The following is a 23,174-nucleotide window of genomic DNA, read 5'->3' on the forward strand; positions in this document are numbered from 1 at the left end:
TCTTTTGGCAGCCTAAATCCTTCTCACTGGGGTTTTTTTTTGGTTCCCATAGGTCAGTGTGGGCCATCCCTCCGAGGTGGATGAAATATTCGATGCCATTTCCTACAGCAAGGGAGCCTCTGTGATCCGGATGCTGCACGACTACATTGGGGATGAGGTAAAGGGATGGGGCTGGAAAAGCCAGCTGGGGATTTTTAGGGCATTTTTTTATAGCAAAAATTACTGGGATTTAAAAAAAAAAAAAAAAAAAAATGAAGTGGGATTAAAAAAAGTTTTTTCAGCGTTTTGAAAATGTCTCCACTTCGAGCTCTGAACTTACCTGGGAAAAACAAGATAATGGGAAATATGGATGGAATTACTGATTTTAAAGATTCCTTGCCTGTTTCCTGGGGATAAATGCAGAGCAGAGAGAGGATGGGAAAGCCCTCTGACATCTCCACTTGTGTGTTCCCAGGATTTCCGGAAAGGAATGAACCTGTACCTGACCAAGTTCCAGCAGAGGAATGCTGCCACAGGTGACTGGGTCACTGGCATGGGCACAGAAGTAATTTCTGCACTCAGAACTGTTGGTGTCCCACCTGAGATAGCTGAAATGCCAGGAAATAATTGAAATTCCAGGAAATTTCTGCCTTGTTCCCAGTTTCATGCCCTGCACAGCCAGGATTCAGCATCCTTGGGGGGTTTTGTGTCCCAAGAGTGTGTGGCTGAGGGGATCTGGAAGGGCTGAGTTATCACTGACCACATCTAAAATTTAGAAATATTTGCTTTGCCAAGAGAGCCTTTTGCAGTATTGATCCTGTGATTAAACAGGTTGAAGTCTGATACTCCACAGCACTTTTTTTTTTTTTTTAAACCTTTTTAATTTTTTTTTGTTGTTGTGTATCAGGCACAAATGTAGGAGTGGGGACATCAAAGCTCAATCAGCCAAATCCAATCTGTGGTGTTTGGTCAGTCATTTTTGACATAATACATAAAAAATCTAAAGGGGTAAGGTTGTCCTCTTTGAATATTTAATGTTAATTTTTATGGATTTGTAGCACAATGTGTATTGATTTGGGTTTTTTAGTAGTAAAGAAGCTGCTGCTCCCCTCTCTCCTCCCTGAGGAGATTTAAACTATTTCAGTTTTTTTCTTTTTTTGCCTGTTAAATTTCAATAAAAACACAAAAGCATTAAAAAGTAGAGGAAGAACCCAACCTCTCCTATGCTGTCCTTAATAAAACCTGACACATCAAGACTCTGCCAGTCCTGAGTCAGATCCTTTTCTCCCACAGAGGATCTCTGGGAAAGCCTGGAAAAAGCCAGTGGCAAACCCATTGCTGCTGTGATGAACACGTGGACCAAACAAATGGGATTTCCACTCATTTATGTGGAGGCTGAACAGGTAAAAATGGAATTTTGCCTTAACTTCAGGTTAAATTGAACAATATTCCATGATTTCGAGCATTCCCTTGGATCGGGGGTTGGCTCAGCCTGGCCACAGCTCTGGTTCTGAAGGGGAGGGAGGTGCAAATCCCTGTGGATTCATCCCAGAAACTCCCTGGATTTGCTGACTTTGCTCGGTGTGGGAAATGTTTGTGGGGGGAGGGAGGTTCCACTCCAATTTTGCTTGTTCCACAAGCTTGCAGGATGAGGGAGGATCACGGGCGGCAAATCCAGGCCATGGGTGTTCAAACAGGGACGAGGCCTTTGTGCTCTGGGATAATTCCTGAGGCAGGGCCTTTTTCTGAGGGAAAAAATCCAACTTATTCCATGAAACAGAGTGCAGTGACATGCAGAGACTGAAATTAAATGTGCTAATCATCGCCTTTTCTCTTTTTTTTTTTTTTTGCTTTCTTTTTTTTTTAATTTTTTTCCCCTCAGCAAGAAGATGACAAAGTGTTGAAGTTGGTCCAGAAGAAATTCTGTGCCAGTGGACCATATACTGGTAAGAGGAGAGCTGGGAGCAGGGATGGGGTGGGCACAGAACCTCAGAATATCCCAGTTTTGAAGGGATATTGGGATATTTTTTGTTGCTTTTCATGCAAAAGCAGCAATTCTGGGAGCTGAAACATTCCCGGGCCTGTGCTCTGCCTGGATCCAGGTGGGAAAACCTGAGGAAACCCAAGGTTTCCACATCCTGGCATGGAAAACAGCATTTCTTGGCTCCAGAATTCCTTCAGAAATGTCCATTTTAGGGCCCTCTGAGGAGCTGGGGAGCAGCTGGTTTGTGGTGAGGCTAAAATAAATGAAATAAAAACACCTCAGGTGGGAGCCACCTCTGATTCCAGCACTGATTCCACTCACATTCCGTGTTTATCTAAATTAAAATGTTTGGCTTGGAGAGTGATTTAAAAATTTTGGGGGTTTAAACTCTAAAACTGACAATTTCCCTCAGGGTTTAAACTCTAAAACTGACAATTTCCCTCAGAGTTTTACCTCTAAAACTGCAGTTTTCCCACAGATTTTTACCTCTAAAACTGCAGTTTTCCCTCAGATTTTTACCTCTTAAAACTGACATTTTCCTTCAGATTTTTACCTCTAAAACTGCAGTTTTCCCTCAGATTTTTACCTCTAAAACTGCAGTTTTCCCTCAGAGTTTCAAATCTAAAACTGACGTTTTCCTTCAGATTAAAACTGCCATTTTCCTTCAAATTTTAAGGATGAGTAAAGATTTTTGGGGTTTTAACTCTAAACCTGTCATTTCCCTTCAGATTTTTACCTCTAAAACTGCAGTTTTCCCTCAGATTTTTACCTCTAAAACTGCAGTTTTCCCTCAGAGTTTCAAATCTAAAACTGACATTTTCCTTCAGATTAAAACTGTCATTTTCCCTCAAATTTTAAGGATGATTCAAAGATTTGGAGGTTTTAACTCTAAACCTGTCATTTCCCTTCAGATTTTTACCTCTAAAACTGCAGTTTTCCCTCAGAGTTTCAAATCTAAAACTGACGTTTTCCTTCAGATTAAAACTGTCATTTTCCTTCAAATTTTAAGGATGATTTAAAGAATTTTGGGGTTTTAACTCTAAAACTGTCATTTCCCTTCAGATTTTTACCTCTAAAACTGCAGTTTTCCCTCAGATTTTAACCTCTAAAACTGCAGTTTTCCCTCAGAGTTTCAAATCTAAAACTGACATTTTCCTTCAGATTAAAACTGTCATTTTCCTTCAAATTTTAAGGATGATTTAAAGAATTTTGGGGTTTTAACTCTAAAACTGTCATTTCCCTTCAGATTTTTACCTCTAAAACTGCAGTTTTCCCTCAGATTTTTACCTCTAAAACTGCAGTTTTCCCTCAGAGTTTCAAATCTAAAACTGACATTTTCCTTCAGATTAAAACTGTCATTTTCCTTCAAATTTTAAGGATGATTTAAAGAATTTTGGGGTTTTAACTCTAAAACTGTCATTTCCCTTCAGATTTTTACCTCTAAAACTGCAGTTTTCCCTCAGATTTTTACCTCTAAAACTGCAGTTTTCCCTCAGAGTTTCAAATCTAAAACTGACATTTTCCTTCAGATTAAAACTGTCATTTTCCCTCAAATTTTAAGGATGATTCAAAGATTTGGAGGTTTTAACTCTAAACCTGTCATTTCCCTTCAGATTTTTACCTCTAAAACTGACATTTCCCTGCAGAAAATGCCTTTTTTTTTTTTATTTTTTTCCCCAATTTCATTTTCAACGCCCACCCTGCGTTTTGAGCACCTCTCTCTCGGTGTTTTCCACGCACTTTTTCCCCCTGATTCCTTGTTTTTCCCTCTTTTCCAGGGGAGGATTTCCCCATGTGGATGGTGCCCATCAGTATTTGCACGAGCGAGGACCCCAGCTGTGCCAAAATGCAGATTTTGATGGACAAAGCTGAGCTCACCGTGGTGTTGAAGGACACCAAACCTGAGCAGTGGGTTAAGGTAAGTCCTGACAATTTCATTTTCCTCTTCCCTTTTTTATTTCCTTTTCCCCTTGGAATTCTGGGTTTCCTCTGAACGGGTTTTGGCTCCTGCTCTTCCCCTTTCCATCCCGTTTTCCTGCAGTGTCAATCGGAATTTTTTGGGAATTGAAGCCTGGAAAAAAATTGAAATTATAGGCAGGATTTGAGTTGAGATGTGGTGGCTTTTTTAGTCATTGTTATCGTTGTTATTATTGTCAATATTGTTATCATGGTTATTGCTATTATTTTATTTCATACCATTATCATTATTATAATTATTACATACTTCATAATATATTATTATTTTATATAATTATAAATATTATTGTTACATATTTAATAATATTTCATTATTTTATATCATTCATTGCAAATTTTTATAATATTATATTATTATTTTATGTATTACATATATATTATCTCATAATACATTTTTATTCAAATTCTTATATATATGTTGGTATATGTCAATAGTTACATTATTTTTATTTTATCTAAATAAATACTACATATTTATATGTTGTTTATTTATATAAGATATGTTAATATATAATTTAATATATGGTTTTTCTATATATAGTTTTTCTACATATGGTTTTCATATGTAAAATACATATAGAGAGATATATTTTAGATAAATAACTAAATACAAATACGTATGTTAGATAAAGATGTATAAATATAAAGGTATATTTCAGATAAGTATGAAGATGTATTTTAGATAAATATGTATAAATATAAAGATATCTTCTAGATAAATATGTATAAAAACAAAGATATATTTTAGGCAAATATGCATAAATATAAATATATATTTTAGATAAACGTGAAGATGTATTTGATCTAAATATGTATAAAAACAAATACATATTTTAGATAAATTTGTATAAATACAAAGACATATTTTAGGTATATTTATTTAAATATACACATACTTTACATTTTATTTAAATACATAACTATAAAATAAATGCCATTTAAATACACATCAAGTACAGAACATATTTTAGATAAAAATACATACAAAACCTTCGATTCTTTGCTCCTAACTTAAAATTTCCTGCTGGTTTTGGTGCCTGGCAGCTGAACCTGGGCACGGTGGGGTTTTACCGCACCCAGTACAGCCCGGCCATGCTTGAGAGCCTCATCCCGGCCATCAAGGACCTGTCCCTGCCCCCCGTGGACAGGCTGGGGCTGCAGAACGACCTCTTCTCCCTGGTGAGCCCTGGGATTGGGGCAAAATCCTTTGGGATCAGGGCACAAACCCACAAACCCCCCGGGCACCTCTGGGGGCTCTGAGCACCTGGGATTGGGGCAAAATCCTTTGGGATCGGGGCACAAACCCACAAACCCCCCGGGCACCTCTGGGGGCTCTGAGCACCTGGGATTGGGGCAAAATCCTTTGGGATCAGGGCACAAACCCCAGGCACCTCTGGGGGCTCTGAGCACCCAGGATTGGGGCAAAATCCTTTGGGATTGGGGCACAAACCCACAAACCCCCAGGTGCCTCTGGGGGCTCTGAGCACCCGGCATTGGGGCAAAATCCTTTGGGATCAGGGCACAAACCCAGAAACCCCCCGGGCACCTCTGGGGGCTCTGAGCACCTGGGATTGGGGCAAAATCCTTTGGGATCAGGACAGGGCACAAACCCCCCGGGCACCTCTGGGGACTCTGAGCACCTGGGATTGGGGCAAAATCCTTTGGGATCAGGGCACAAACCCACAAACCCCCCGGGCACCTCTGGGGGCTCTGAGCACCTGGGATTGGGGCAAAATCCTTTGGGATCAGGACAGGGCACAAACCCCCCGGGTGCCTCTGGGGACTCTGAACATCTGGGATTGGGGTTGGATTTGGGTTTTGGGGGACAAAATGCTTTGGGGACAAATCCTTTGGGATCAGGGTACAAACCCCGGGCACCTTTGGGGACTCTCAGCACCAGGGATTGGGGCAAAATCCTTTGGGATCAGGGCACAAACCCACAAACCCCTTGGGCACCTCTGGGGACTCTGAGCACCAGGGATGGGGGCTGGATTTGGGTTTAGGGACAAAATTGTTTGGGGCCAAAATCCTCCTGCAATTTAGCAAAGAGCCAAAGTGATCTCTCCTAAATCTTTCCAGCTTTTAGGAAAAGTCAGGTTTTTGTGGGTGTAACCTGAGGATAACTCAGGGGGGTTTGCTTTTCCTTGCCAGAATTGCTGCAGTTTTGTGAAGTCACTTAATTTCTTTGTGGGGTCTTTTTCCGGGTTTTTTTTTGGATGGTTTTTGGGTTTGGGTGGGTGTTTTGTTGGGTCTTTTTGGTGGTGGTGGTGGTGGTGATGTTGTGGGGTTTTTTGGCTGGTTTGTTTGTTGGTTTTGGTTTTATGGGTTTTTTTTTGGGGGGGGGGGGGGATGGTTTTTGTGGGGGTTTTTTGGAAAATATTTTGTTTGGGAAATTTTTGTTTGCAAATTGTAGTTTGATCCTTGGGAGCAGAGCTCAGGCGTGGCAACCCCACAACAGAGAAAACAGAATTTATAGCTCAAGGTTAAACCAGACAGGGAGGGAATAATCAATAAAATAAATTCAAGAGCTATTAAAAAATGGGATGAATCCCTGTGTTTCACTCTTCCTCAGGCCCGAGCTGGAATCATCAGCACCGTGGAGGTCCTAAAAGTCATGGAAGCTTTTGTGAACGAGCCCAACTACACCGTGTGGAGCGACCTGAGCTGCAACCTGGGCATCCTGTCCACCCTCCTGTCCCACACGGATTTCTACGAGGACATCCAGGTGTTCGTCAGAGACGTCTTCTCCCCCATCGGGGAGAGGCTGGGATGGGACCCCAAACCTGGAGAGGGTAGGAAAGTTCTGCTGGGAAAGCCTTTGGGGGGGAGTTGGGAATCTGGTGTGGCAATAAATCATCAGGGATTTGGGAAAGTGGGGAAAGAAGGGAGGAAAAGGAGGCTGAAAGAGGCATTCAGGAGTATTTTTGTGCTTAAAAGTTCCACTGGGAAATCCAGGTGTGGATTTGGGAATGGTGAGTGTCGATAAATCAGCAGGGGTTTGGGGGAAAACTTCTGCTGGGAAACTTTGGGAATCTTTTGTGCCAATGAGCCGCCAAGAATTTGGGGAAGTGGGGAGAGAAGGGAGGAAAATGAGGCTGAAAAAGGCATTCAGGGGTGGTTTTGTACAATCTTCAAACAATCCTCAAAACAGCCAGTTAGGAGTTAAAATAGTAAAACTTTTCCCTGCCTTGTCACTGATAAAAATCCCCTGCTGAATTTTCTGTCTGCTGGAGGGCAGGAAAATTCTTGGATTACAAGGCTGCAAATCCATGTGTGTGTGTGTTTGCCTGTCCTGGTCAGTCCAAATGGTTAAAATTACTGATTTAGCTCAAGTTTCAGCCCTGCCTGTTGTGTTTGGGGCTGGAATCCTCTTGTCCTGACCTCTTGCTATGAAAAAAATTCAATGTATTCCCTAAAAAAAAGAGAGACAAAAGGCCCGGACTCCTTAGATATCCTCAGGGATTGTCACACAGCTGAAATAAAGCTTCAGTGCTGAGCTTTGTCTCCCAAATTAATCCCATTTTTCCATTCCTGCTCCTTCCTAGGCCACCTAGATGCCCTCCTAAGGGGTCTGGTCTTGGGAAAACTGGGAAAAGCCGGGCACAAGGCGACGTTGGAAGAGGCCCGGCGCCGGTTCAAGGACCACGTGGAAGGAAAGCACATCCTGTCAGCTGACCTGAGGAGTCCTGTAGGTCCTGGGAAGGGGTTTTGGGGTCCCCAAAATCTATCCCCACCCCCTTGGCAGGTGTATTCCAAAGGGTAGGGAATGAGGGTGGGAGATGAGCTGGGTTTGGAAATGGTGGGAGATGGGAGCGGGTGAGGATGGGGATCCCTCTTTTTGTCATCCCGGTGTTTTTCCACTCTTGGAATTGCCAAAATGACCCTGAAATTGAGGAAAACATAAAGGAGTTGAAGCATCTCTACACTCCAGAGTTAAAACTCCCAGGAGGGAGCAGTGCTGGTGTTTCCAGATGTCAGAATTCCGACCCAATTCCGTACAAATTGGTGCATTTCCAAAAAATCTGGTGGGTTTTGGTTTTTTTTTTTCTTCTTCTTTTTTTTTGGAAGTCATTCCTCGTTTTCTCCTAGGTCTACGTGACTGTGCTGAAGCACGGGGACAGCTCCACTCTGGACACCATGCTGAAGGTGGGTGCTCAATGCCAGCTCCCCAAAATCCCACATTTCCCCCTTCAAATCCCTCCGGGCTGGGATTTATCCAACACCCCAGCCCCGATCCCGGCTCGTGGTGGGAAATTGCCACCTAGTGGAGAATCCCGGCGCTCCCTCGGGAATTTCTCCCTCCCGCAGGCCCCGTCCTGCTTGACCTTTGTATGAACTGGTGAAAATCAGTTTATTCCTGGTGCCACTCCTTGGGATGAGCCCGCGGTGCGGATTAACGGAGTCACCAGCGAGCCCTGATTGGGTTTGATGAGTAATTAGCAGCTGTGGCATTCACAGAGGGCTCATTAGGTGAGGAGCCAGCCTTTATTAATTGATACCTTCACGTCCTCCCCTGTGCAGCTGCACAAGCAGGCGGACATGCAGGAGGAGAAGAACCGGATCGAGCGCGTCCTCGGAGCCATCTCCCAGCCAGAGCTGATCCAAAAAGTTCTCACCTTTGCACTTTCAGTGAGTTCTGGGGGAAAACTCTGCCTTTTTGTCAGGATATTCCCTCAGGAATAACCCTGTGAGAGTGCTGGGGTTGAGTGGGATGGGCTAAAACTGCAGGAATTCTCTTCGCGGGTCGCTCTTGGAGTTGTGTCTTCAGGTTTTGTTTTGGGGGGGAAATTCCAAATTGAGAAAAATCTGAGTGAGGTGGATCCCAAATGAAGAAGAATCTTAAAATGAGCTGGTTCTGAATTCAGAGAAATCTGAGCGAGTTTGGTCCAGGTTAACAAAAAGCTGAGGGAGCTGGATCCAGATTAACAAAAATCTTAGATGAGTTGGTTCCAGATTAAAATCTGAGAGAGTTGGCTCAAAATGAGCAAAAATCTGAGAGAGCTGGTTCAAAATGAGCAAAAATCTGAGAGAGTTGGCTCAAAATGAGCAAAAATCTGAGAGAGTTGGCTCAAAATGAGCAAAAATCTGAGAGAGTTGGCTCAAAATGAGCAAAAATCTGAGAGAGTTGGTTCAAAATGCCCAAAAATCTGAGAGTTGGTTCAAAATGAGCAAAAATCTGAGAGAGTTGGTTCAAAATGAGCAAAAATCTGAGAGAGTTGGTTCAAAATTCACAAAAATTTGAGTGATCTGGATCCAGATTGAGAAAAATCTGAGGGAGCTGGATCCAGATTAACAAAAATCTTAGATGAGTTGGTTCCAGATTAAGAAAAATCTGAGAGAGTTGGTTCCAGATTAAGAAAAATCTGAGAATTGGTTCCAAATTCAGAAAAATCTGAGAGAATTGGTTCCAAATTCAGAAAAATCTGAGAGAATTGGTTCCAAATTCAGAAAAATCTGAGAATTGGTTCCAAATTAAGAAAAATCTGAGAATTGGTTCCAAATTCAGAAAATTCTGAGAAAAATGGTTCCAAATTCAGAAAAATCTGAGAGAATTGGTTCCAAATTCAGAAAATCTGAGAGAATTGGTTCCAAATTCAGAAAATTCTGAGAATTGGTTCCAAATTAAGGAAAAATCTGAGAATTGGTTCCAAATCAAGAAAAATCTGAGAGAATTGGTTCCAAATTCAGAAAAATCTGAGAGAATTGGTTCCAAATTCAGAAAAATCTGAGAGAATTGGTTCCAAATTCAGAAAAATCTGAGAAAATTGGTTCCAAATTCAGAAAAATCTGAGAAAATTGGTTCCAAATTCAGAAAAATCTGAGAACTGGTTCCAAATTCAGAAAAATCTGAGAAAATTGGTTCCAAATTCAGAAAAATCGGAGAGAATTGGTTCCAAATTAAGGAAAAATCTGAGAATTGGTTCCAAATCAAGAAAAATCTGAGAGAATTGGTTCCAAATTCAGAAAAATTTGAGAAAATTGGTTCCAAATTCAGAAAAATCAGAGAAAATTCGTTCCAAATTCAGAAAAATCGGAGAGAATTGGTTCCAAATTCAGAAAAATCGGAGAGAATTGGTTCCAAATTAAGAAAAATCTGAGAATTGGTTCCAAATTAAGAAAAATCTGAGAATTGGTTCCAAATTCAGAAAATTCTGAGAAAATTGGTTCCAAATTCAGAAAAATCTGAGAGAATTGGTTCCAAATTCAGAAAATTCTGAGAATTGGTTCCAAATTCAGAAAAATCTGAGAATTGGTTCCAAATCAAGAAAAATCTGAGAGAATTGGTTCCAAATTCAGAAAAATCTGAGAGAATTGGTTCCAAATTCAGAAAAATCTGAGAGAATTGGTTCCAAATTCAGAAAAATCTGAGAGAATTGGTTCCAAATTCAGAAAAATCTGAGAGAATTGGTTCCAAATTCAGAAAAATCGGAGAAAATTGGTTCCAAATTCAGAAAAATCGGAGAAAATTGGTTCCAAATTCAGAAAAATCGGAGAGAATTGGTTCCAAATTCAGAAAAATCGGAGAATTGGTTCCAAAATTAACCAAAATCTGAGAGAGCTGGTTCCAGAGTAACAAAAATTTGAGTGATCTGGATCTAGATTAAGAAAAATCTTAAATGAGTTGGTTCCAAGTTCAGAAAAATCCGAGTGAGATGGCTCCAAATGAAGAAAAACCTGCTTGATCTGGTTGGAGGCACCTGCTGCAGGGATTTTCTGTATTCCCAGCAGTTATTTCCTGGTGCTGTGGAAGTTCATCCCAAATTTCCTGGCAGTGCTGTGCTTCCAGCACCCATTCCCAGGAAACCAAAATGCACTTTCCATTTTCCAAAGAGCCAAAATGACCTCTCTAAATCTTGCCAATCTTTAGTAAAATCAGATTTTCATGGGTGTAACCTGAGAATAACTCAGGGGGATTTGCTTTTCCTTCGATCTTTGAGTCGTACGTTCAATTTTTGGCGGCGCAAAAAGCGCTTTAAGGGACAGATTCGGTGTAGAAATGCCTAAAACCTGCAAGCCAAAGCGCTGGAATTGCTGGGAAAACGTGGAATATTGATGCCTTTTCCCTCCCCAGGAAGAGGTACGTCCTCAGGACACGGTGTCAGTGATTGGAGGAGTGGCTGGAGGCAGCAAGCAGGGCAGGAAAGCTGCTTGGAAATTCGTAAGGGACAACTGGGAGGAGCTTTATAATCGATACCAAGGTGGATTCTTAATATCCAGACTAATAAAGGTATGTGGGGCCCTGGGGGAAGAGCCCTTCCCACACACACCTGGGCAAAGCCAGCCTGGTGGAAATATTGAAGTTCACCTTTCATTTTCGTTTCTTGTTCCCCTTCAGCTCACAGTGGATGGATTTGCAAATGATAAAATGGCTGCAGAAGTGAAGGTAAGAAGCTTTAATTAAAGAATTTGTTCATTTGTCGCTGATAAACTTGGGCTGCTCTGCCTGGAAGAGCCAAATCCCTGTGGATTTTGTTGTTGGGCCCATTCTGTCCCCAAACTGCCCCGCTTTAGGTTGGGTAAAACGTTATTGAAATGCTTTAAATCAGCATTTTTGAAGTAATCTGGAATTTCCAGCGATTTCTGCTTCATTCATTTAAACTTTGGTAAAATCCAGCAGAGTTCAGCAGCAGTTTTGAGCCTCCCCAAAAAAGAAAACTTCAAAATATTCAGAATTATTCCAGCTTCCATCACTGGGAGAGCTCTGACAGTGGGTGTGGACTTCATTATTTATTCTTTCCCCACATTTTTTCCAAAAACATCTTCTTGGAAGAAGAAACTTGAAATTTTGGGCATTAATTATCATTTTCCTGTTAGGAAAACACTCAGAAGGAATTTTTATTCCAAAGGTCAGCTGAGCCCTGAGCTGCCTGTGTCCTTTTTATCACCCAGGGACTTTTCTCAGAAAAGATTTAACGGCAGAAATGATTTTACAGAGAAATTTTGCATTAGAATTAATATTTTGCTTTTGCTTTTGCAAAACACCGAGCGGGAAAACCACCCCAGATTTAAATCCCAGCTCATTCCCAAGAGAATCCCCGAGCTTTTAGTGGGGAATTTCCTATGTCTGAACCTCTGTGTCACCTTGTAGAGTGGGAGTGACAGCCAAATCCCAGGAAAAGCTGCTTGGAGGGAGGCAGGGATAGCTCCTGGCTGTGCCAGCTCCCTGTCCCCTGGAAAATGCCGAGTCACAGCAGCCCCTGGGAGGCTCCTCCAGGAGGAAATGTGAGACTGTCCGGCCAACCTGGGGCCTGGAGGTCACTGTCCGGCCAACCTGGGGCCTGGAGGTCACTGTCCAGTCAACCTGGGGCCTGGAGGTCACTGTCCAGCCACCCTGGGGCCTGGAGGTCACTGTCCAGTCAACCTGGGGCCTGGAGGTCACTGTCCGGCCAAGTTGGGGCCTGGAGGTCACTGTCCGGCCAACCTGGGGCCTGGAGGTCACTGTCCGGCCAACCTGGGGCCTGGAGGTCACTGTCCGGCCAAGTTGGGGCCTGGAGGTCACTGTCCGGCCACCCTGGGGCCTGGAGGTCACTGTCCGGCCAACCTGGGGCCTGGAGGTCACTGTCCAGCCAAGTTGGGGCCTGGAGGTCACTGTCCAGCCAGCCTGGGGCCTGGAGGTCACTGTCCAGCCAGCCTGGGGCCTGGAGGTCACTGTCCGGCCAACCTGGGGCCTGGAGGTCACTGTCCAGTCAGCCTGGGGCCTGGAGGTCACTGTCCGGCCAAACTGGGGCCTGGAGGTCACTGTCCAGTCAGCCTGGGGCCTGGAGGTCACTGTCTGGCCAAACTGGGGCCTGGAGGTCACTGTCCAGCCAGCCTGGGGCCTGGAGGTCACTGTCCGGCCAGCCTGGGGCCTGGAGGTCACTGTCCGGCCACCCTGGGGCCTGGAGGTCACTGTCCGGCCAAGTTGGGGCCTGGAGGTCACTGTCCGGCCAACCTGGGGCCTGGAGGTCACTGTCCGGCCAAGTTGGGGCCTGGAGGTCACTGTCCAGCCAGCCTGGGGCCTGGAGGTCACTGTCCGGCCAACCTGGGGCCTGGAGGTCACTGTCCGGCCAACCTGGGGCCTGGAGGTCACTGTCCGGCCAAGTTGGGGCCTGGAGGTCACTGTCCAGCCAGCCTGGGGCCTGGAGGTCACTGTCCGGCCAAGTTGGGGCCTGGAGGTCACTGTCCAGCCACTCTGGGGCCTGGAGGTCACTGTCCGGCCAAACTGGGGCCTGGAGGTCACTGTCCAGCCAAGTTGGGGCCTGGAGGTCACTGTCCAGCCAGCCTGGGGCCTGGAGGTCACTGTCCAGTCAACCTGGGGCCTGGAGGTCACTGTCCAGCCAAGTTGGGGCCTGGAGGTCACTGTCCGGCCACCCTGGGGCCTGGAGGTCACTGTCCGGCCACCCTGGGGCCTGGAGGTCACTGTCCGGCCACCCTGGGGCCTGGAGGCCACTGTCCGGCCAACCTGGGGCCTGGAGGTCACTGTCCAGCCAGCCTGGGGCCTGGAGGTCACTGTCCGGCCAACCTGGGGCCTGGAGGTCACTGTCCAGTCTGGGAAGAAACCTGGGAGCGGGACCAGGGCTGTGCCAAAGGCCCTGGCGGCTTCCCCGGGATGTTTCTGCTCCAAATACCCCAAATTACCCCGGGAGCTGCTGCCTGTGGGGCTGGCTCAGCTCCTGGGGCTGTCCCTGGCAGCGAGGACAGGAGGCAGCTCCATGGAAAAGCCCCTGGGGCTCCCCTGTAGCAGGGAAAAGGAGGAATTTTTGCCATTCCCACCCATCCTGGAAACTCAGGAATGTCCTGGCAGGGCAGGGAGCTGCTCCTTGGAAAAGCCTCTGTGTCCCAGAGCTCCAGGAGCATTTGGACAACACCCTCAGGGATAGGCTGCCATTTGGGGTGTCCTGAGCAGGGCCAGGAGTTGGGTTGATGATCCCTGTGGGCTCCAGAGCTCCAGGAGCATTTGGACAATGCCCTCAGGGATGCACAGGGTGGGATTTGGGGTGTCCTGGGCAGGGCCAGGGGTAGGACTCGGTGATCCTTGTGGGCTCCAGAGCTCCAGGAGCATTCGGACAATGCCCTCAGGGATGCACAGGGTGGGACTGTCGGGATCATCCAGTGCCAGGCCAGGAGCTGGACTGGATACCCCGTCCCTGGAAGCGTTTCCCCCATCCCTGGAAGCATTTCCCGGTCCCTGGAAGCGTTTCCCTGTGCCTGGAAGCGTTTCCCCATCCTTGGAAGCGTTTCCCCTGTCCCTGGGTGCGTTTCCCCGTTTCTCCGTGCCTGGAAGCGTTTCCCCCATCCCTGGAAGCATTTCCCGGTCCCTGGAAGCGTTTCCCCCGTGCCTGGAAGAGTTTCCCGGTCCCTGCAAGCGTTTCCCCGTTTCCCCCGTCCCTGGAAGCGTTTCCCCCGTCCCTGGAAGCGTTTCCCCCGTCCCTGGAAGCGTTTCCCCCATGCCTGGAAGCGTTTCCCGGTCCCTGCAAGCGTTTCCCCGTTTCCCCGTCCCTGGAAGCGTTTCCCCATCCCTGGAAGCGTTTCCCCGTGCTTGGAAGCGTTTCCCCGTTTCCCCATCCCTGCAAGCGCCCAGGGCCGGGCTGCCCGTGGCTCTGACGGAGCTTTGGGGCTTGCAGCTGGGTGATTTTATTTTCCAGCTCCCTCAGCCCAAACCCCGCTGCGATTTCAGCTTCCCTTTCCCCCCCCCCCTCCCCTCTCCGTAGGCGATTCCCCATCGCCGCCTCCAAACTTGCGCGTACCCAAAGGGGTCGGTCCCGTTCAAAACCCTCCTCCCACAGCTCTGTCCTTGTCCCGCCCCTCTCAGGCTTTCTTCGAGAGCCACCCGGCGCCGTCGGCCGAGCGCACGGTGCAGCAGTGCTGCGAGAACATCCTGCTGAACGCGGCGTGGCTGCGGCGCGACGCCGACAGCATCCAGCACTTCCTGCAGCAGCGCCGGGCCCCCCCGGCCCCCGTGTGAGCCCCCAGCGCCAGCACCGGCCCCCAGCGCAGCCCAGGGGACCAGGGAGGAGCCCCCCCACCGCTGATCCACATGCCAAGAAGTTGGGAGTCTTTTATTTCCACCCCTCACCCCCTCCTTTATTTGGTTTTGTTTTGGTTTGGTTTTTTTTTTTTTTTTTTTTGGTTTATTTTCTCCTCTTCCTTCTCCTCCTTCTCCTCCTCCTCCTCAAGCCCGTGGGGATTGGACCGTGAATGTAGAGTTTAACCGGTTCCTGCTCACACTCCAAGAATTTGGGAAAATTCTGTTTGGAAAAAGAAAAACAACAGCAACAGCAAAACAAAAAAATTTATCAGCGATTCTGCAGAAAAGAGAGAGAGAGAGAAAGAAAAAAGTACAAAAATATTAAAAAAAAATCAAAAAAAAAAAGAGAGAGAAAAATCTGTAAATATGATAGTAATAAAATAGAGCATAACAAAACTGTGAAACTTCCTCAAGCCTTGTCAGTGGTTAAAATATTTAACACCCCCCTCTCCCCTTTCCTGACACTCTTATTGACAGATGTTCTGTTTTTTACACCCTCCCTCCCTTCACCCCCCCAATAAAAAAGAGGAAACCAGGGGTTTTTAGGTCAGTGGAGAGTCTGGGGCAGGAGTGGGGCCTCAGCCTTGTGTGGAACAGGTCACTGGGCCAGGCAGGTGTGGATTCACAGAGTCTGTGCAAGGTTTTGGGGAGATGTCCCTGCAACCCCCCCCACCCCAAGGATCGTAGGGTTCCCCCTTTCCCTTTTGTGTTACCTCTCGGCAAAAAAAAAAAATTCCCACAAAAAAAACAGAAAAAAAAAAAACCCAAAACCCCCCCTGTTCTGTTGCTCTTGGGTTCCCCCCTTCCCCTGTCGGTCCCACTCGCTGATGTCCTTCGTGGAGAGATCGGGATTGTAAAGGAAACACCTCTCACAGCCACATTAAAGAGAGAAAGGTTCGTGCAGTTTGATTTCTTTTTCATTTCCTCCAGCCCCCTCTCCCCGTGTGCGCAGCGAGGGCACCTGGGGCTGCCCTGGCCTCGCTTCCCAGAGGATCCAGCTGCTCCCAGCTCCTCCTGCCTGGAGCTTCTCCCCTTCCTTTCCCTGATGTTGGTGGGAAGTTTGATTCAGAAGCCTTAAATGAGTGATGATGATGATGATGATGATGATGATGATGATGAAGTCCAAGCTGTGCCATCATCCCCCCCAAAGCAGCGTGGCCCTACTAACCAGCCACCCTCTAACAGACAAAGGTTGGAGTTCCAGCTTTTTTTTTGTTGGTTTTTTTGGGTGTTTTTTTTTTTTTTCCTTTTTTTCCCCTTCCCCTTTTTCTTATTTCCTTAAACAGGAATTCGTATTTGGTGTGGCTTAACTGTTGATTTTTCAGAAGGTCATCAGATTTAACTTGTCAGACTGCTTCCCTGAGACATTTTTGTGCTATTGTTTAAAAAAAGAAAAGACTTCAAAAAAAAAACCCCACAAAAACCCAACAAAAAAATTTAAAAAAACCAACAAAAAATACTACAAAGCAACAACAACAAAAAGATTTAAAACAGTTGGCGTTAATAAAAATGTCAATGTGAAATTCACGTCCTCACCTTGTGTTCTGTTTGGAGCCTGAAAGGACCCAAAGCTGGGTTTATTTGGAGCCTTAAAGGACCCAAAGCTGGGTTTATTTGGAGCCTGAAAGGACCCAAAGCTGGGTTTATTTGGAGCCTGAAAGGACCCAAAGCTGGGTTTATTTGGAGCCTGAAAGGACCCAAAGCTGGGTTTATTTAGAGCCTGAAAGGACCCAAATCTGGGTTTACTTGGAGCCTGAGAGGACCCAAAGCTGGGTTTAGTTGGAGCCTTAAAGGACCCAAAGCTGGGTTTAGTTGGAGCCTTAAAGGACCCAAAGCTGGGTTTAGTTGGAGCCTGAAAGGACCCAAAGCTGGGTTTAGTTGGAGCCTTAAAGGACCCAAAGCTGTGAGGGGACAGCAGAGGCCAAGGTGTCGTTTACAGGACCCCTCCTGTGCCCCCAGGGGTAGGGCTTAGCCCAGACCGTGAGCAGAGCCTGTGTAATCCGAACTAAACCCACCCTCAGGTGCTCCAGAACTGCCCAGGACAGGATTTAGCAGAGACAGGAAAGATAAATAAAAATTGTGACCCTAAAAATTTGTCTTAAACAGCGCAGAGTCGAGGCAACAACGTTGTGGAAGCGCTTCCAGGGCAGGGAAACACCCCAAAACCGGGAATTTTGAGGCACAGAGCTCTTGCCCGGCTGCATCCCCGAGGCTGGAACTGGGAAAAAGCCTGGCTTAGGAATTGTGCGTGCCCTGAGCCGGGGCTGAGCGGCGTTTCCCTGCTGTCAGCACCCAGCCCTGGCCCCAGACTAAGCCGCTTTCCCTTCTGCTCCCTGCACACCGACAAACGAAAATAACCCCGGAGCGCCCCGGGCTCGGGGGATCCCGCTCGGGCCTCCCACAGAGCCCGGGAGAGGCACAGAAACAACAGCAACCGTGAGCAAACCGTGAGGCTGGGCCTGGCCTCTTGTGCAGGCCCTGAGAGCAGCTTAATTCCCAGTTAAAGGAATTTGGGGATTTCTCCTTTCCCATAGGACGTCTTTAGAGGCAAAGTGATGCCGGGGAAAAGGGCAGGACAAGGACAGAGGAGTTTTTGGGGGTGAGGAAAGGGCTGGGCCCGGCTGCTCGAGCAAACTCCTCTCAGGGCCCAATTCCCAATGGAAGGAGTTTTGGGATTGGCTGTTCCATAGGAAATCTTTCTTTTTATCGCTGGAGGCAAAGTGATGCTGGAGAGAGGGGCAGGACAAGGACAGAGGAGTTTTTGGGGGTGAGGAAAGGGCTGAGATGGGGCTCAGGGGGCGATTGATTAATGAGGGGATTGTGGTGATTAACGAGGGGATTGTGGAGCACCCTGGGACACTGCGACCTGTCCCTGCCTATGGATGAGCTTTAAGCTCCTTCCCACCCAAACCATTCCATGATTCCGTGATTTTGCCCACAGGATTTGGAAGCGTTCCCTGGGGCTGGCAGGGACACCTGAGGGATCCAACGAGGGATCCACTGGATCCATCCATGTCTGAAGAGCCCCTGCTCTGTCCCTCCTCCCCTTCCAGGCAGTTTCTGTGTCAAATCTCGGCTAAAAATCCCAAATCCGTGGTTCCAGTGGGGTCCCTCACTCCTGCTCCAGGTTTATTCTGGAAATGGGAGCCATCCCAGCTTCCCCAGCAGCACCAGGAGGGTTCATGTCCCTCCTGTCACTGGGGACCGATGACAGAATCCCGACTCCTGCTCCCAAAACTGAGCTGAAAATCCCCTTTGGAACAGGATTCAGCTTCCTGCAGGCATTTTTTGGGAGCATCTCCCTGCCCAGGAAGCAGCAGAGTTGTTCCAAACCAAACTCTGTGTGTTGCTGTCACCTTCCCCTTCCTCCCGTTCCTCGCATTTTTCAGATAAACTCACGGAAAAATGGATCAAAGCCACATCCACCACTGGGTTTGGAGGAGAGGATGCTCAGAGATCCACGAGGGCTTCTTTTAAGGGTTAATTCATATTTTTTAATCATTTCTGGGGGGAAAATTCCTTCTCTCAGCAGTCAAAACAATGAAAGTGGCTGAAATCTGATGGGCTGTGACTGGGAGCTGAGACAAAACCAGTTTGACACTGAGCCAGCCTGGAAGGGTTCAGGCACCTGCTCCAAATAAGCTGGAAATTGAAGTGTTTGGACTCTTTTTGGGACCTCTCCATTCCTAAATCCCTGTGTGAGCTCTCCAAAGCAGCTGGGAAAAGGTGAGGTTTGTCAAAAATACATCATAAAAATGCACCTTTCTGTACGAAATCATTGATTTTTGCAAGGTTCTCACACAGGGGGTGGGATACTGTTCAGTCTGCCAGGGAAAAAGCTGCCAGGCGGATGTGGAAGCAGCTGGGAAGAAAAAAGAGGAAGTTTGGGAACTCGGTTTTTGCTTGGAACTGCATTAATCCCTCGTGCTCCTCATCCAGGGACCTCCAGGAAGAAGCGGGTCTGGATTTGTCCCTATTTTAAAATATGAGGCTCCAGGCACAAAATGAGAAATCCGGGATTGTCCCGCAGGCCCCTGGCAAAGGTGGGGCTGGAATCTTGGAATTTGGGTCTCCGGAGCCCCGGCGCTCCAGGCTGTCCCTGTAACCTGGATTTTTGGGGGGAATGATGGATACCCCCTATAATCTGGATTTTTGGGGGGAATGATGGATATCCCCTATAATCTGGATTTTTTCAGGGAATGACGGATATCCCCTGTAACCTGGATTTTTGGAGGGAATGATGGATATCCCCTATAATCTGGATTTTTTCAGGGAATGACGGATATCCCCTGTAACCTGGATTTTTGGGAGGATATTCCCATGTGGGCGAACCCATTTCCCCAGCAAGGAGTAAAACCAGCCCTCAGGGCCGGCACGAGCTCTGCTCCACGGGATTTCCGCAGGGAACGGCTGGAGCTCGTGGGAAATCGCTGGTGGTTTGGGATGGGGAGCCCTGCAGGCACCACGGACCTGTCGGGCTGCTTTGCCTCATTTCCAGCTGCATCGGGGAGGGAACTTTCCTGGATTTGGCCCCACGGGAGGAAACTCTGGAAGCTCCTCCTCCTCTCCGTGCCCTGGGCTTGGGAAGCACCTGGAGCCCGGGAGCTGCCTCGTAGCCCGTGGATAAAGGCAGCTGTTTGCAGCTGGAATGGGAATGTTGGGGTCAGCTGCTGCCAGGGGTTTCTTGCTCAAGGGGTTTTTCCCCTGCTGAGGATCAGATCACGGAATCCTGGAATGGTTCGGGTGGGAAGAGACCTCAAATCCCACCCAGTGCCACCCCTGCCATGGGCAGGGACACCTCCCACCGTGCCAGGCTGCTCCAAGCTCATCCAACCCGGCCTTGGACACTGCCAGGGACCCAGGGCCAGCCACAGCTTCTCTGGGAATTCCATCTCAGCCCCTCCCCACTCTCCCAGGAAGGAATTCCCTCCCCAAATCCCGTCTAACCCTTCCCCCCGGCAGCGGGGCTCCCCGTTCTCCTCCTTCCCCCCGCCCGCATTCCATCGGATCCCGTTTCTGGAGCGCATCCCTTTCCCAGGAAACCAGAATCCTTTGGGAGCGAGGGATGAGTGAGGCGCGTGCGGGTGCCGGGAAGGGCCGAGCGCGGCGCTCCCCGGCCCGGGGCGGTGCTCGCCTCTCCCAGCGCTCATCCCGGCGCTTCCCGGTGGCTCCACCCGCGGGAGGGGCCGGGGCTGTGTCCCGGGAATTGTCGCTTGTGCCCGCGCTGACGGGATGTGTCACTAATTGCGGCTCCCCGAGGCCACCGCCGGCCCGTTAATTGGTCACCTACACGTTGTGCCGCCGTTCTTCCAGCTGTCCCCTTCCCATTCCCGCATCCCGCGGAAGCGGCTCCAGCCCTCGGCTGTGCCCGGGGTCACCCCGGTTTTGGGACACCCCGGAATGCGCAGGGACCTCGCTCTCCCGTCCCGAGCCCCGTGCGGGGGCACTCCGGGGATACCGGAGCCGGTGCGGGGCGGGTGACGGCGGCGTTGGCTCCTCGGGGAGCGCTTCAATCCCTGTCCCGGTGCCCGCTGCTGACCGGGCCGGCCCCGCCCGGTTACCGACACAGGTCAGCGGGACACGGCGCCGGTTCCTGCGGGATGCCCGTCCCGGAGCGGCTCTGCAGGGCCGGGCAGGACACACGGACACACCCGGACACACCCCCAGCCCCGGGAAACCCGCGCCGGCTCCGCTTCCCGGTGCGCGCCGAGCACGTGGCTCTTCCCGCGCCGGTTCCGGTGCCGGTGCCCGGAGCTGCTACCGCGGCTTCCCGCGCCCGTCGCGGGCGCAGCTGCCCCGGCCGTGGCCAAGAGGCGCCGGCAGTGCCGGTGACCCCGCTCTCCGTCCCGGCCATCCCGGTGGTCCCGGTGCCGCCCCCGCCCGCGGACCCACGTGGTCGCGCCCCCCCCCCCCCCCACCGGCGGCAATGGTCCCTTCCCGGCCCCGCCCAATCCCCCGCGCGCGCCGCCGGAAGCCCCGCCCCTTCTCTTTCCTCCCCCGCTCCCCCCTCCGGGGCCCCCCCCCCGCCAATGGCCTCGCGCCGCCAGCCCGACCAATGGGAAGGCGCGCGGGCCGCCCCGGGGGGGCCCCGCTGGCCAATCAGCGCGGCGGGCGCGGGGCGCGCGCGCGGGGCCGCCTGGCGTATCCCTCCGCCGCCCGGTGCGCGCGCGCGCCGCCGCTTCCCCGCTCGCGCGGCCCCTTCTTTTTTTTTTTTTTTTCCCTTTTTTTTTTCCCCTTTTTTTTTTTTTTTTTTTTTTTTTTTTTTTTTAATCTTCCGCCACCGCCCCGCAGCCGCACCGGGAGTCGCCACCGCCCCCGCCCCGGCCTCCGCCCGCCGCCTCCGCGGGGCAGGCCCCGGCTTTCCGCCCTTCCCCTCCCTCCCCTCCTCCGGCCCGCCCCGCTTCCCCCCCCCCCTCCCCTTCCCCCTCCTCCTCCTCCTCCTCCCGCCGGCGCCGGAGCCGCCACGCCGCCGCCATGGAGCTCATCACCATCCTAGAGAAGACGGTCTCGCCGGGTAGGGCGCGGGCTGAGGGCTGAGGGCGGCGGGGCGGGCAGGCCCGGCGGGGCCGGGCGGGGCGGGGGCCGCGCAACCCGCGGGGCGGCCGAGGCGGCGCCCGCAGCCCCGGGGAGGGCGTGGGCGGCGGGGGAGGCCGCGGGGCGGGCGGGAACCGTGGCGGCGGGGAGGCTCCCGGGCACGGTGAGGAGCGCGCTCGGAGCCTGAGGGCCCGGGCGGTTGGGCCGCGGCTGACGCCGGTTTCCCCTCCGCAGACTGCTCGGAGCTCGAGGCGGCGCAGAAGTTCCTGGAGCAGGCGGCCATCGAGAACCTGGTGAGCGCTCGGGGCGGCCCCGAGGGTGACGGGGCCGGCGGCGGTGGCGGGGCCGGCTCTGCTCCGAGCGCTCCCCGGCCCCCCCGCCCCGCCCGGCTCGGCCCGGCCCGGCCCGGCCGCCATGGCCGCTGCCGCCCCTGCCCGCGCCCGGCGGCCGCGCGGGCCAATCACAGCGCGCCCTGCGGGCCCGGCAGCCAATCAGCGTGCGGCGCCGGGCCGGGGGGCGGGGTCGGTGCGGGAGCGGCCGCGGGCCATGTGCGGCCACCGCGGCCATCGCGGCCCCGGGCGCCGCCCGGTCCTAAAGCCCGGCCGCCCGCGGGGACCCCCGACCGGCCCCACCGGCCGCTTCCAGCGCCCGCGGGACCCCTGTTCGGCCCTAGTGCCCGCCGCACCCCCGCCCAGTCCTACTGCCCTGTTCTAGTGTCTGGTCCTTCTGCCCGTGGGATCCCCGCCCAGTCCTGCTGTCCGGTTCTAGTGCCCTCGGGCCCCCTGTCCGGTCCTACTGCCCGGCCCACCGGGACCGCAGCATCCCCTCGAGACCCCCGACCGGGCGGGATCGGAGCTTCGGGAGTCTGGGGAGGAGCTCAGGGGCGTTTGGTGGGGGAGGGAGGCTCGGCTGGGCGCCCCTGGTGACCTTAAATTTGAAAAGGAAAAGAAATGTGAAAAAAAGAAAAGAAAGGGGGGGGAAAAAAAAGCCCGAACTGCCGAGTGCAGTCGCTGTGCTGGAGCGGGGGATTTAAGGCTGGTGATGCTTGAGAAGGGTTTTTGCTTAGTCAAGGTGTGGGGCTGCAGCTGTGGCCGGTCCTTGCAGGGGATGGGGAGCGCTGGGGGGTGCTGGGTGCCGGTGTCTCGGTGCTCTCCTTGTCGCACGCCCCTTATCACCCCCAAAACTGTCACCTGTCACCCTGCAGGCAGTTCCCTACCCTGGCCTGCTGTAGACTGGGAAAGCCACAGAGGTTCTGTGTTTCTTGTGCTGTTGGAAGGAGTGTGAGGCCCCCTTGGCATCAGGATTGATGCCGCCTCAGTTTTGAGGGAAAATCCTCTGAATTGGTGCTGGTGGAGTCTCAGGACCCCCCAGTTCAGCCTGGAGCTCCTGGGCTGTGTGATGTGAGGGATTTTCGGGGTGATGGGCAGGAGCTGCTCGTGGTCCTGATTTTCAGGGGTTGGAAAGAGCTGGGGGAGATGTGGATTTTTCCAAGGTTTTGTATCTACTCTCTGCCTCGTGGGATTACTCCAAGCTTTCGTTTTTGCTTTGCTTTGTGAGAGCCAGGACCGGGTGAGATGCTGAGCTTGTGCTGGGACCAAGGATTTGTGTGGGACTGGGGATGTGGAGTGGGCCAGGCTGGGAAGGGGCTGAGTCCTGGAGGAGGATGAGGGTGAGGATGAAGCAGGAGAGGAT

The 23,174-nt window shown here is 50.7% G+C and overlaps 2 protein-coding genes across 3 annotated transcripts in view; both read left to right on the forward strand.

The window, feature by feature from the left end:
* Window positions 1-16,438, forward strand: part of NPEPPS (aminopeptidase puromycin sensitive) — a 47,678-nt gene extending 31,240 nt beyond the window's left edge. The window contains exons 11-23 of the mRNA XM_082297581.1: window positions 53-157; window positions 455-515; window positions 1,273-1,382; window positions 1,862-1,925; window positions 3,742-3,881; window positions 4,985-5,119; window positions 6,513-6,732; window positions 7,486-7,628; window positions 8,030-8,086; window positions 8,462-8,569; window positions 11,013-11,168; window positions 11,277-11,324; window positions 14,733-16,438. Of these exons, the coding sequence (XP_082153707.1) occupies window positions 53-157; window positions 455-515; window positions 1,273-1,382; window positions 1,862-1,925; window positions 3,742-3,881; window positions 4,985-5,119; window positions 6,513-6,732; window positions 7,486-7,628; window positions 8,030-8,086; window positions 8,462-8,569; window positions 11,013-11,168; window positions 11,277-11,324; window positions 14,733-14,885 (1,500 nt within the window). The 3' untranslated portion in view covers window positions 14,886-16,438. The remainder of the gene's footprint in view (window positions 1-52; window positions 158-454; window positions 516-1,272; window positions 1,383-1,861; window positions 1,926-3,741; window positions 3,882-4,984; window positions 5,120-6,512; window positions 6,733-7,485; window positions 7,629-8,029; window positions 8,087-8,461; window positions 8,570-11,012; window positions 11,169-11,276; window positions 11,325-14,732) is intronic.
* Window positions 16,439-21,256: 4,818 nt separating this feature from the next.
* Window positions 21,257-23,174, forward strand: part of KPNB1 (karyopherin subunit beta 1) — a gene marked incomplete at its 3' end in the record, with an annotated part of 36,134 nt that continues 34,216 nt past the window's right edge. The window contains exons 1-2 of one of the 2 annotated variants that reach the window (XM_082297457.1): window positions 21,257-21,462; window positions 21,717-21,775. In XM_082297457.1, coding sequence (XP_082153583.1) covers window positions 21,423-21,462; window positions 21,717-21,775 — 99 coding nt within the window. In that variant the 5' untranslated portion in view covers window positions 21,257-21,422. The remainder of the gene's footprint in view (window positions 21,463-21,716; window positions 21,776-23,174) is intronic. The other variant, XM_082297458.1, reaches the window with a different exon arrangement.

This window comes from Coloeus monedula, assembly GCF_965178545.1.
Source record: "Coloeus monedula genome assembly, chromosome: 26".
Classification (NCBI taxonomy): Eukaryota; Metazoa; Chordata; class Aves; order Passeriformes; family Corvidae; genus Coloeus; species Coloeus monedula.